This window comes from Eleutherodactylus coqui, chromosome 1, assembly GCF_035609145.1.
Source record: "Eleutherodactylus coqui strain aEleCoq1 chromosome 1, aEleCoq1.hap1, whole genome shotgun sequence".
In the NCBI taxonomy this organism is placed as follows: domain Eukaryota; kingdom Metazoa; phylum Chordata; class Amphibia; order Anura; family Eleutherodactylidae; genus Eleutherodactylus; species Eleutherodactylus coqui.
In genome coordinates this window covers 391,066,714-391,080,205 of record NC_089837.1, presented here as the reverse complement: position 1 = coordinate 391,080,205, position 13,492 = coordinate 391,066,714, and the positions used below count along the sequence as shown (strand labels likewise).

The 13,492-nt window shown below is 40.1% G+C and overlaps 1 protein-coding gene across 3 annotated transcripts in view; it reads left to right on the top strand.

The window, feature by feature from the left end:
- ARHGEF7 (Rho guanine nucleotide exchange factor 7) overlaps positions 1 to 13,492 on the top strand; it is a 105,768-nt gene that overhangs the window by 64,954 nt on the left and 27,322 nt on the right. For 2 of the 3 annotated variants that reach the window (XM_066579756.1, XM_066579764.1), the window contains 5 exons: positions 1,675 to 1,753; positions 4,052 to 4,191; positions 6,927 to 7,148; positions 8,320 to 8,413; positions 9,123 to 9,212. In XM_066579756.1, the coding sequence (XP_066435853.1) occupies positions 1,675 to 1,753; positions 4,052 to 4,191; positions 6,927 to 7,148; positions 8,320 to 8,413; positions 9,123 to 9,212 (625 nt within the window). Of the gene's footprint in view, positions 1 to 1,674; positions 1,754 to 4,051; positions 4,192 to 6,926; positions 7,149 to 8,319; positions 8,414 to 9,122; positions 9,213 to 11,655; positions 11,833 to 13,492 lie in introns of all 3 variants that reach the window. The other variant, XM_066579773.1, reaches the window with a different exon arrangement.

The window sequence follows — 13,492 nt, the reverse complement described above, 5'->3', positions numbered from 1 at the left end:
GACAATGTTTTGCAGATCCGCTCTACTAGCGGTGCACTTAATATGGATATCCCTAAAATGAGCCGTCAACTCTGTTTTTTTTTCTGTTTTAAATTACTTATAATTCTCACATATTGCTTGATTAACATATTAAACAATTTGATGGAAGCATCCCTTTTATTTAAAGGGATTGTCCAGTTTAATACAGAACACAATGTTATCTTCATCTGGTTGGTTAGGTAGTATTTACCCCAGATTGAGCGTAGACATGGTGTTACATGGTACCTACCATTTGTAATTTTACTGATCTTCTTCCAAAAAAAGGCAAAAAACAAAAACAGAAGTGTTTTTAAGGAGCTGGCTTTTTTCCCCTTTTGTTGTAAACTATTGAGGGCTTATCTCCAGGATAGAATCCATAGTAGATCAGTGACGGTCTGCTGCCTAGGACTTGTACGAATCAACTGTTCACTGGGTCAGTGCACTAAGCTGTTTTCTGGGGGAAGCAAATAGTTCTGTTTTCACTCCAGTTACCAGACTTGGTATTACACTTATTCACTTCAATGGGACCTTTTACTGTAATACCAAGAGTGGCCACTGCAATGAGAATGGACCTGTCTGTTTCCTGTGGAAATGGGCTCAGTGCACAAGCATTAAACGCCCAGATAACTGACTAGTGGGAGTCCTGGGCAGCAGATCTCCGCCGATCTTATATTGATGGCCAATCCTGCAGATAAGCCATCAATAGTTTACAATTGGCCAACCGCTCTTAGCAAAAAAAAAAAACTTGGCTGGATTGGCATTAGTTGTTGTGTTAGGACAATTGTTTGTTGCCTCAGCCAGATAACGGATAACAGTTATAAAACTTGTGTCTATAGTCAGTCAGAAAAATGGTGCATGCAGCTTAATCTGTCCAGCATAGGGAGACGTCCATTGTCACAGCTGAAACCTCTGGACACAAAACTCTTCCCATAGGAAGCTATGAGATCAGTCCTGCCATTGTTCCCTGATGACTGGAGGGCTGGGCATTATGTGAAGGGCCTAACCTCATTACAAATATGCATTTGAATGTTTCTGTAAATTATGAGCATTTAGGCAGACCATTTTCCCCGACTTCCTTTCTAGAACCCCTTTTGATGATTACAAAGAGCCTTCTTTGCAGACCAAAAGGACTGCTTAGAGGGGACAATAGACTTAATTATGCTGCTCAGCATACCAGTTTTTAGAATAGGCTTTCCTTGAGAGAGTACTTGCTTATCTGTAGATTAGATCTGAGCGTTCTGCATGCTACCAAACCTGTTCCTGGATTGATCTGTGTGTGGCTTTAATGCTGGGAAATCGTTGCTTTAGGGTACTTCCGCACGTGGCCTAAACACCATGGATTAGCAGCAGAATTGTGTGTTGTAAATCGGCAGGGTTTACAGTAGCAACGTAATGGATGAGATTTTCCCAAATCTCATCCACACGCTATGAGAAAAATCCACAGTGCAAATTGCTACAGACTTGAAATGCAGATTGCACATCATGTCAATTTATCTTCTGAATCTTCACTCATTTCACCCTTTGCATTCCGGAGGGTGAAATCCGCGTGTCGCTCATTACATTTCATTGTGGATTTTCTCCGTGGTGAGCTCACAATGTTATTATTTCTGTAGTATACAGTGCCACAGTTGACTTTTTTTTTTTCTTTTTTTTCAGGGGAAACTTCCACTGACAGGAACTTTCATCACTAAGCTAGAAGACAATGAAAATCACAAGAATGCCTATGAAATTTCTGGTAATCTTCAATATTTTCACATTTGAAACAACAACTTTGTAATTGTAAGCCGTTATGATCCTGCCTGTGAAAAGGAGGAGATAATGATTATACATAGAGAACACAGAGTCCACCACTTATTTCATGACGGTTATGGCTCCCAACCTCTCTGCACTGTGACCACTGCACGTGTAGGTCACAGAGCATGTCTGTTCCATAGATGTCTGCCCCCTCCAGGGTACTGTGCCTATGGTTCTTGAGGCTGCTCTACAGAACAGAAAGTTTCAGACTTTTAGGCTTGGTAATTAATGTGAGCTCTGCAAGATATTAGGATTTTTCAAAAACATAAATCGTGGCATGAAAAATACAAAGTTACCAAAAATAAAAATAAGGGGAGTTTAATTAGTTTCCCAAGATTAAATTTGTTAAAACAAAACAAAAAAATTATTTTGCCAAAAAGTGAGTTTATGCTCCCTTTTCCCATGTACTCACGTGTCCTGTGTCGGCAGCTCTGGGTTTACAAGCTGTTGCAGCCGGTGTACGGGATGTGCAAATGTGCTGCAGCCAATCGCATACCTCAGTCTTCAAGCACTGAGGTCTGTGACTGATTGCAGAAGCCTGTAAACATCACAACATGGGGAGATGCGACCTGGGAGACGGGAGTATAAGTTGATTATATTTTGACATGGGCAATAAAATAACCCTCAGTTTACATCAAGTTTTTATGTCCATACAACTGTCCATACAACTTTTTTTATGGCAGTCAGTTAGGGGCTTTATTCCATTTCCTATGGCTTTGCATCGGAAGCATGGCCAGGGGGAGCAGGAAGTCTGCTGTCTGTCATCTGTGGTGGGCTATGAGGCTTAGCCTCTGGGTCAGCTTCAAAGCCTAATAGTATGTCCAAACTTCAGTCCTTAAGGCCCCCCAACAGGTCATGTTTTTAGCATTTCCTTAGTATTTCACAGGTAATGTGATTATTGTTAGTGCCTCAGATATTGACACAGGTGGTGGTATAGGATATCCTGAAAACATGACCTGTTGGGGTCCTTTGAGGAGTGGAGTTGGGAAATACTTGGCTAATATAATACACTGCTATACTGAAGTACTGCAGTGTATTATAGAAAAATTAAAGTAATGAGAAAGTGTAAATGTAGTTAAAAAAAAGAAGTCAAAACCCCACCTTTCCACCCTTAATATGCAAGAAAAAGCTAAATAAAAAACTCACAAATTTGGTATTGCTGTATTGATTATCGCCCATGTAGAAATACATGGGGCATTTATAACTTGCACGGTGAACACTGTGAAAAAAAATAATACAAAGATAAAGCCCTTACACGGCACTGTCAATTGAGAAAAAAATTGTTAGGGTCTTTGAATGTGGTGATTTAAAAAAAAAAAAAAAGCTTTTTAAAAAATGGCTTTATTTTAAAAAAAAGAAAAAAAGATATAAAATTTAGTTTTGATGTAATCTTACTGACCCGCAGAATTAATCGAACATATTTATCGTGCATGTTGAACATGTTAGAAAAAAAAAAAAAGCAAAATAAATGTTAATCTTGCCTCTATATAGGAAAAAAAAGTGATCAAAAGGTTATATGAAGACTAGAGCACAACCCATGAAAAAAAGGCCTTAAAGAGCTGCTCTGATAGAAAAATAAAACCATTATGGCTTTTGAAATACAGTAACAGAAAAGCAAATCTTATGTTTTGCATTTTTATACACTAAAATAAAAAAAAAAACGTGTAAACTTGTAATGGCCAGAATCCTGCTGATCCAGAGAATGTTTCATTTATTCTGCATGCTGAAAAACCATAAAAATGACATCCAAAAAACGCTGTCGGAATTACCTTCTCCCAGTCGCACCAAAAAATTTAAGTTATCCAATACTTTCTATGTACCAAAAAATGATGCCATGAAATACAGTAAAAAATTCCTTAAAGGCCGCACTAACAGAAAAATCTAAAAATGATGGCTCTAGAAATGAGGCTATAAAAATAATTGAAAAAATTGGTTGGTCATGAATGCCTAAAATAGACACATCATTAAAGGGTTAAAGACACCCCCTTTTAAGGATGAATTACATGACAAAACACAATGTTAGGGACTTGCCAAATTTAGGAGTAACCTGAGACAACGATGAAGGCTAAAGGGAAAAAAAAAATGCAATGATGCATGTATAGATGGGGCCAAAAGGTGACAGGTGTCAATTTTTGGCTCAAAGTATTGCCCTAATTTATGCCAGCCATGACCAAGAGGACAACAAAAACGTAAATTAAAGTTTCACCCGAACTTGTTAACCTGTTTTTCTTTTTTCTAGGTAACATGATTGAACGGATAACTGTGTCATGTAACAACCAACAAGATCTACAGGAATGGGTGGACCATCTCCATAAGCAGACAAAATTCACCTCTATGACCACCCCTACAATAAAGCCTCATTCTGTCCCCTGTCACACTGTAAGAGACAGATTTAAAGTATTTCTAGATTTGCATTTACCAGATCCCTGCAAGTATGGCTGATATCATAGCAAACTTTTTTGTTTTGTTTTTTGTTCCACTGAAATGCACACCATGTGATGTAAAGGACACCAATTTGTGCCATTATTGCACACAGTGGATTGATCCTTGCCGGTAGTAACTTGCCTGTTGTGAATTATCTCTTTGTAAGGCCACCTGCAGACGGCCGGGTCGGATCCCGCTGCGAGAATTTTCGCAGCGGGACTCGACCCGAGCGCCTGCAGAGAGCAGCGTCACTCACCTGCTCCCGCGGCCCCGATTCTTTCATGTGCGAGCCCCGCACAGAAATAGAGCATGCCGCGATTTGTTTGCCGCTGTTACGTATTAAGAATGTGTTCTAATAGTATAGCTTAGTACCTTCCAAGTGCTTGCTACAGTTTATTCATATTAGACAGTCAATATATGTGCAGCCACAGTATGTAAGTCGGAATAACCCTCTTGATCCTGTCATTTTGACATACAGGTTTGTGTCCTGTTGCAATACAACTTGGTTAACTTGGCTAAGGCGATATAATACTTGTAATTTATTCACCAAGCACATGGATTTTAGTGAGGTCTTTTTCATCTGGCGGATGTTAGCTGCAGAATTTGATGCCACGTTCGCACCAAATTCCACAACAGATCCGCATTCCATTAATTTCAGTGACAAACCGTGCCATAGTCTATATTGTGCAGATTTTTCCGCACACGAATTTCAAGTCTACATGTGGAAGTAGTGATGACTCTTCTTGATGCGGAGTTCATGTCATTTCCATGTGGAGTTGGCATCGTGGATGTGCCCATTGAAAAGGCTTAAAGGGGTTGTCCCACAATTATCTTACCAAAAAAAGTCTGTGCAACATGATGTATGATAGGTAAAGGTAAAGTTCCCCGGTGCAAGTAAGCACCGACTCATGACTGACTCCTCGGCTGATGTCACAACATGTTTTCTCGGCAGACTATTTTTGCAGGGTGGTTTGCCATTGGCTTACCCAATTATCACTTAACCTCCTCCTCCCCCCCCCCCCCCCCCCCAAGCTGGGTACTCATTTTACCAACCTCAGGAGGATGGAAGGCTGAGTCAACCTTGAGCCCGCTACCTGATTGAACCTGAAACCATCAGGTCGTGAGTGAGAGCTAAGGACTGCATTTCTGTGCCACACGAGGCTCTCTGTAGGTTAACAAACGGCCGAATGCTTATAGCAAGCCTCTTGCCTCCCTCCTTCCTGGTTTTCGTTCCCCAGTTAGTGCTTTCTCCCTTACTAAGAAGAATGAGCGGCCCTTCCTTCTTTTACCACCTGACTGCTGAAAATTGTCATTTCCTGATCGCACTCTGCCTCCCCATTCTGTGGATCATTCTCCTTCCTGTCCTCTCCTATTCCCTGGTGTACTTGTCACCCATGACTTCTACATCTGCCTACTTGTGATTACCTTCACACAGTACAGTAGAAGTTTAGAAATAAACCTGGATAACGTTTCCTATTTACTTATATTGCACCAGAGATTGTAGTTGTGAAACCGATGGGGAAGACTGCCGCATCTTTATTTATAGGGATATACACTGACACAAATAGAGCACCTTATACTCTAAACATATATCCCTATTTATTTATAATTCAGTCCTACAATAAATAACGAAAACGTCCCACACAAGCAAGACTTCACCCAGGAATTGAACTTCTCTAGTCTAGCTAAAAAAAACCGTCTCGGCGCGGGACAACCCCTTTAAGTCCATTCAAAAGAATGGCGTTCATATTCGTGCATCTCGCAACCCACAAAACTCGCGCCATGTAAATAAGCCCCAACACAGAGGTTCACTTACATTTCTGCTCTATATTGTGGAAGTTTACTCTAGTGCTCAATAAAAAGATCCGACTGGTACAATGGTTTGTGTGTTAGGGTGGTTTCACATCTGTCTCTCGACGGAACCACACCGCATCGGGCGGACTCCAATATCTATAATGGGGTCCATCCACTTTGCACCCAGCTACCTGACTTTTGGACGGAAGAAAAAGAGCTGCATGCAGCACTCTTTCTTCTGTTATTTCAGCCGTACGTATCTGCAACAAAACCTCTGGACGGACGCAGATGTGAAAGCGGGCTTATCAGAGTAACCATTATAGACAAAACACACTTTAACTAAACTAATAAGGATCAGACCATATTTTATTAGTAATGAATGCAGAAATTGAGATCATTCCAAAGGATTCACCACTGGAGAAAAAAAGTTGTTCTATAATTTTGGGCTGAACACTGCTGACTTGGGAATATAATGACCTGCTGAAATTGGGGCTCATGGTTTCTTTGAATTACATTATGCAGCCTTACCAATATGTTACTTGCCAAATTTCAACATTTTACATAATTGTGTGAGAATGGGTAAAAACTACATTTACATATCCTGTTTAATAATCGTTTTTCATAATGGGCCAAATTCTAATGGTGAAGCAGCTTGAAACTCCTATAGTGAATGTAGGCGATGTTATGAAGCGATGATACAAGGGCAATAGCTTTAGCATTATCAGCCTTCAAATGGGTTGAAGACTTGTAAAGGCAAAGCAAACATTATTCTCTTTTCCTGGGAAAATGTTTGTTTTTGCCTTCAAGAAAAATCAGTCCGCTGTTACAAACTTATTAGTGTTTTCTCATTACATTCAGTGGTTATACATAATGGTGTTTTTTTATATTGTCTTCAGCTTCCTTCACATCCAGTGACTCCTTCAAGCAAGCATTCAGATTGCAAGCCAGCACCTCACACACCTGCATATCACACACTACCACACCTCTCGCACCATGGGACGCCTCACAGTATCAACTGGAGCCCCTTAGAGCCGCCTAAAACCTCAAAGCCATGGAGCTTGAGTTGCTTGCGTCCTGCTCCTCCTCTTCGACCTTCTGCAGCACTGTGTTACAAAGAGGTAAGGGAAGGTCTGCGTTTAGATTGAAAGAAGACGCCACCTCTTCTGTGTTTATGAAGCCTGTATACATTATTCACATTGTATCCATCATAAACGTGCCATCATGAATGAATGCAAACTTTCTGTTTTGACAAAACAGATAAAAAAAAGAAACTTGCAATTCAGAAACTGCTTTGAATACTGACTGGCCAGCATATTGCTTATTTACGTTTTGTTTTTTATTTTATTTTTTTTACTCTTTTTATTAGAGGATGTCTTGTATTCTTAAGGTAAGGGTAGGCCCCTCTGTGTCCTCTTACAATGCTATGTAGAGCAGATCTGCACACTATTCATTGCCAACTTGCTAGTAGTCTTCCCTCGACAACTTGTTTTCCATTTATGGTAAACAAAAGGTGTCAAGTCCTCCCTTTCTAGGATCCTCACTCCACATCTCTCCTGCCTTTGTCCTAAGTAGCTGTAATTTATGTATTTGTTCCTATTTAGACACAATACGTTTTGTGCTTGTCTACCACTTGATGTCTTCACCTGCCTAAGAATGCATGTGTCTGATTGGGTTTAGTAGTGTTTTAGTTTTTGTGTGGCCTTTAAATTGAATCGTACCCAAAGATAACATTCTGAATTGGGATGGATTTAAATAGGAAGTGCTTGTGTTTTTGGAATTGCAGTTACATTCTGTGGACCCATCACTGGTGAATATCTAATCTCAACTTGGACAGAAATTTAGGTTGCATAATTGGGGTTTTTACTCTTCCTTCTCTTTTTATGTTCATATATATGCAAGCCTTGGTAGCCAGTGCATGAATTGGTGACGACAGAGTACCACTTTAGTAATTAAGTTTTCTTGGCAAATTCTATTGATGATCTGTCTTGAGTATAGGTCATCAATAGTTGATCGGCTGGGGTTCTCTGCTCAGGACCCCAGCTGATCGGGCGCCCGCTGCGCAACACAGGCGTATGTTGTGAAAGCTAAACGCTCCAACCGATGGTAATAGCAGCTGCAACTCATACTGACTTTAATGGGAAATGCACCTGCAATTACAATTACTGGCCACTACACAGGGGTTGGAGCTATCTTCGATTCTGCTCCATATCCTGTCTTGTGGCGCTTGATTGTTAATAATAAAATACATTTTTGTGATTCAACCAAACTAGATTTTTTTCTTCTTTACAGGATCTTAGTAAGAGTCCAAAAACTATGAAAAAATTACTTCCCAAGCGCAAGCCAGAAAGAAAACCATCAGATGAAGAGTTCGCATTGAGAAAAAGTATGTCTTTAGTAAAAGCTTTGTGGGCAAAATGCTAAAATGTAACACTTACTACTTTTTTTTTTTTTTTTTTTTTTTACTTTTTGTCAGACCATTTTACACATAGCATATCAAACAAATTACTGTTTATCCATTAGGTACATACAGTAATACATTGAATGCTTATTTTATGTTTTTGACAGAGATCTGTGCTGAAAACATACAGGCTGAGCATATCCCCGAACATCTCTCACCCCCCTTTACAAAGACAATCACTAATAAAATTAATTATACCCTAAGGGTGCATTCAGACGACCGTATATCGGCCGGGTATTCACGCCGGCCAATATACGGTGTCTCTCTCTGCAGGGGGAGGAGGCTGGAAGAGTCGGGAGCAGTGCTCTGAGCTCCTGCCCCCTCTCTGCCTCCTCTTCGCCCCTCTGCACTATTTGCAATGAGAGGAGGAACGGGGGCGGGGCTAAGTTCCGGGAATTAGCTCTGCCCCCGTCTCACCTCTCCTCATTGAAAATAGTGCAGGGGGTGGAGAGGAGGCAGAGAGGGGGCGGGAGCTCAGAGCACTGTTCCTGGCTCTTCCAGCCTCCCCTCCCCCTGCAGAGAGAGACGCCGTATATCGGCTGGGAGTGAAAACCGAGCCGATATATGGTCGTCTGAATGCACCCTAAGACAACACGTTTGGCTTCTCTCTAACCTGTTTAATTTTATTTTTAAGGCACAGCAGCATTAGAGGAAGATGCTCAGATCTTAAAGGTTATTGAGGCCTACTGTACAAGTGCCAAAACGCGTCAAACACTAAATTCCAGTAAGTGGCAGTTTTTAATTGATTTTTAAAATTCTTAATGTAGTAGAGAATTTTCTTATCTTGGTTTTCAATGAAAAGGTGGTTTGAGATGTGTTTTATATGTGTGTAATGTTTGTGTTGGTTTGTCGTATTTATTATTTTCTACTGGATGAAGGTAAATAACTGTAAGTATACCTGTTTGGAGTGCAATGTGGCCTTTTGTTCCTTTTCCCCAGCAAAGCCAGATACTTGCATTGCTTTATGTAATAATAATGCCAGCAGTTAATCTATTTGTGCCAGCTAATCTCCTTCCTCAAATATTAAACTTTTTTTTTGTAGGCCGTTTGATCAAATTTTATAGCAGTGATATTTTATATTTTTGATGTAGTTTTTTTGCAAAGTGAAAAGTTTTTTAGTCTAATGCCATTAATGGAAGAATTTACCCTAATGCCACTAATGCATTGTGTGACCACATAGGCTGTGCTCACACAATGCAGTCCTATCAGGTTTTTGAGGCAATTTTGATGAAATTCGTATATGACTAAATGCATAAACTCAACCTATAACTTTTTCAGCCTTAGGCTAAATAGTTACGGCTTTATTACCATTTTAAATGCTTTTTATGGCATATTCGGTAACCACTGACTAGTGATCTGCAGCTTAGTATTAAATTGCTCTACTTGCCTTCTCTGTGTGACTTGATCATATCGTTGCTCCTAGTGTGGTAAAATCTCAGTAAATTCTAAGTCAGTGTATTAAATGCATGTGTTTATTTTTCATGGCTGGTAGGTTGGATGTGTTTGCTTTACTGTACTGTTGTGCAGCAGGTAAGCAGAGATACCTATATTAAGGAACTATAGATTTCCAGCCATGTTCTTCATAACTTTGCAATAAACAGAAAAGTCTTTCTGTTTCTATTTCCTGCTTATATATCACAACCAAGCAGCTTTTACCATGTGCTTTGCAGATATATAATTCTAATGAATGATTATATGAAGGCCAGATCTAAAGCAATCATGGTTTATATCAAGCTTTTCCATTTTGCTTTCTTCCTTCATGTTTTATGCCTCTGCACCCTCCTTATTGGCTTAATTATGTCTTCCAGCCTGTTACATCTGTCTCTGATGCTGATGTTGTACAGTAGCTCTAAACAGAATAACGTTCTCAGCCGTATGCACAGACCTATTTCTCAATATGTAACCCAGATAGTAAAATGCAAACAATGGATATTAAGAAATCGGCCCACACAGTAGAGGTAGCCATGTTATTGCTGAAACTACAAAGCTATTGTGTTCTGACAGTTATGTGGCTAGATTCTAATCAATGGTCTTACGCAAAGCAATCAGTCCACGAAAATGGTACTTGCAACGTTGGTATATAATAAAGTTCTTCTTGAAGGGTTCTCCCAGTTAAGTGGTGGTATATCACTAGGATATGCCATCACTTATTGATCGATGGGAATGTAAATGCAAGTACCCCACTGATCCTTAGAATGAAGGGGACTCGGTGCTGAGTAAGTGCAGGAGAAATGTCAGAGGGAACCCCATCCCTTTCTTCTCTGGATCAGCAGGTAGCCTAGAAGTCAGACCCCCACCAATTCTAATGTGATTGCTTAACCTGGCAATGTGAATACCCCTTTAAGTTCTTGAAATTAAGTCGAGAATTGTAGGGTTTATTTTGGGTTTATACTCTTCAAGAATACAAGTCTTTTCTTGAACACCTTAAACGTTTATTGAGAAACCTTTTGCGCTCAACTAAAGGCCCTTATACAGAGAACGATTTATCGTTCAAACAATCAAAAATGAACGATACTCGTTCAGTGTATACTCAGCCAACGAGGAACGATAATTCGTTAGCGTTTCTTTGTTAATTTTATGCAGGCATAAAAATCATCGTTGGCCCGTTCGGCATTAAGACTAATCTTTCAGTCATTCTTGCTCACTTATACAGTGAGTGTAAGCGACCGGACGATTTCTCCAACAATCGATCTGCCTGTATAAACAGCTGCCCCGAGCGAACTCTGGCATTGTTCACTCGCTCAAGCGATGAACCGTTTGGTGTAAACGAACACTGACCCTGGAGCATTTTTGACTCTGTTCACCACATTATGCAACAGCCTTTTTTTGCACATTCCAACAGACCATTTCCTAGATAGATTGAATTTCATGACTAGTTATTGGAGGCTCACTAAATGCATTTACACCTAACAGTAGTTGTATCTACTTCTGGCTGCACAGTCTTATCTCATGAACAAGTAACTAATGAAATCTGCAAAGCTTTGGTCTCCTTTTTAACAATATTTTCTTTTTCCCTCTCTTCCCATCACCCTTTTTTTGCTTTTTGTTTTGTTTCATGTTATGATTTTGGTTGTGGCTTTTCCTGTCCTGTCCTCCTCCTCTGTTCATTCCTTCCATCTTTTGCCTCCAACCATTGCCATTTCATTTCACCCATACATCATCCTTAGCATGGCAAGGCACTGACCTGATGCATAATCACGTCTTGGCTGATGATGACCAATCAAGTCTAGACTCCTTGGGTCGTCGCAGTAGTCTTTCACGTATGGAGCCTTCAGACCTCTCCGAAGACTCTGACTATGACAGTATATGGACAGCCCATAGTTACAGAATGGGGTCTACTTCTCGTAAGAGCTGTTGCTCATATATCTCTCACCAGAACTAATGCACTTCTAAACTTTTTTTTTCTTAACAAAATGCTTGTTATACCACAACCTACTTTTTTCTTAGATGTTTACTTGTGTTCTCTGTCTTTTAATGTGATTATAACAACCGGGGTAGTTTCTGGTACCACTTGTGTGTTTGTATATATATATCTGGATCTAGGTTCCGATTTCTGCTGGGTGAAAAAAAAAAAAAATCATGAAGGTAAACTGTATATTGGTAATATACCTCACACACTCTTGAAATGCTTGCAGTAAGTTCCTAGCTTAGTTTTATGTAAAAGAATGTGAGCATTTTTTTAAAAACTGGCAGATGAAGTATTCTGTCTTTGATGTTTCTTTTGAAGTGATAATTTTATGTGTATTTTTTTGTAATTTGGAAACCTGAAACCCTACAGATCTGAGGACCTTTGTGAAAATCTAATTTTGTAAAGAACTAACTCAGACATTAAGTAAGTTTATGGAGAAAAGCTAGTTGTGAAGGAAGTCTCTGCAGCATAGCACATGCCTGGCAGGAAGGCGATGCAGCACATCAATTGTGGTGACTGCAGAAAAAGTACCCAACTTGCCAGCATTTGCTATGGTTACTGTTTGTGTCCTACTTTTAACGTGCCTGTATGTATTTTACAGTATTTAAATTATTTTTGTTCTTTTTTTGGTTATGTTCTTATTGATATTCTTATTTTAACTGTTCATCATGCATATAACGTATCTGATGGTATCAAAGAGGCCTTCCCACCCCATACATTTATGGCATATTCTGTCGCTATGAAATATGTATCCGGTGGGAAAACCTGTTAAGTATCATGCAGAAGCTGCTACTTGTCTATATTATATAATTTATTCTTCCTACTGTGTAGATCAGTGTTGCCTATTGGTGCTATTCAGGCCCCTTCCTGTGACTCTCTAAATGTTGACAGCTACTGTTGTGCACTATTGGCACCCGCGTCAGAACAGCATGCCTAGCATTCGACACCAACCTAAGAAGTATGTCGCTGGCGCTTATCTCAAGGGTCACATTCACATAATGGCACTTGGCACTAAAGCAAGCACAATCAAATGGTACATTGCACAACACCTCTGCCACTTGCCGTTATTCACATGGAGTTCTTAATATAAGTTAACACCACCCGATATATCGAGCTACAAATGGTCAGAACTTCTGCTACAGACAGGAACTTGTAGGGCATATTCACTGCTTTATTTCCAGACCTATTCTGTTATGGTAAATTAATGAAATCGCATCTCCTTTAAGGCTATACCGCGTGATTACTTGATCTTTGGGCTCCTTTCCATGATATGGTGATAAGTCTAGTTTACAACACGTTGTTGGCTGACTTCCTATTGGTGAAACCTTTGAAATAACCTGCTGTTATAGCTCAAGGCCAGGGGTGTAGCTAAAGGCTCATGGGCCCGAGTGCAAAAGTTCATCTTGGGGGCTCCCTAGCTTCTCTTAACCCCTTAATGCAGAGTCGTAACTTGAAGCTTCTGGCCCCCAATACAAAACCTATAACAGGGCCCCCAACTATAATGCGTTATTCATAGTACTGGGCTCCCTATATGGAGAAGAGGGGCCTTATGTGCCCCCTAAGACTCTTGGGCCCGGGTGCAACCACATCCCCTG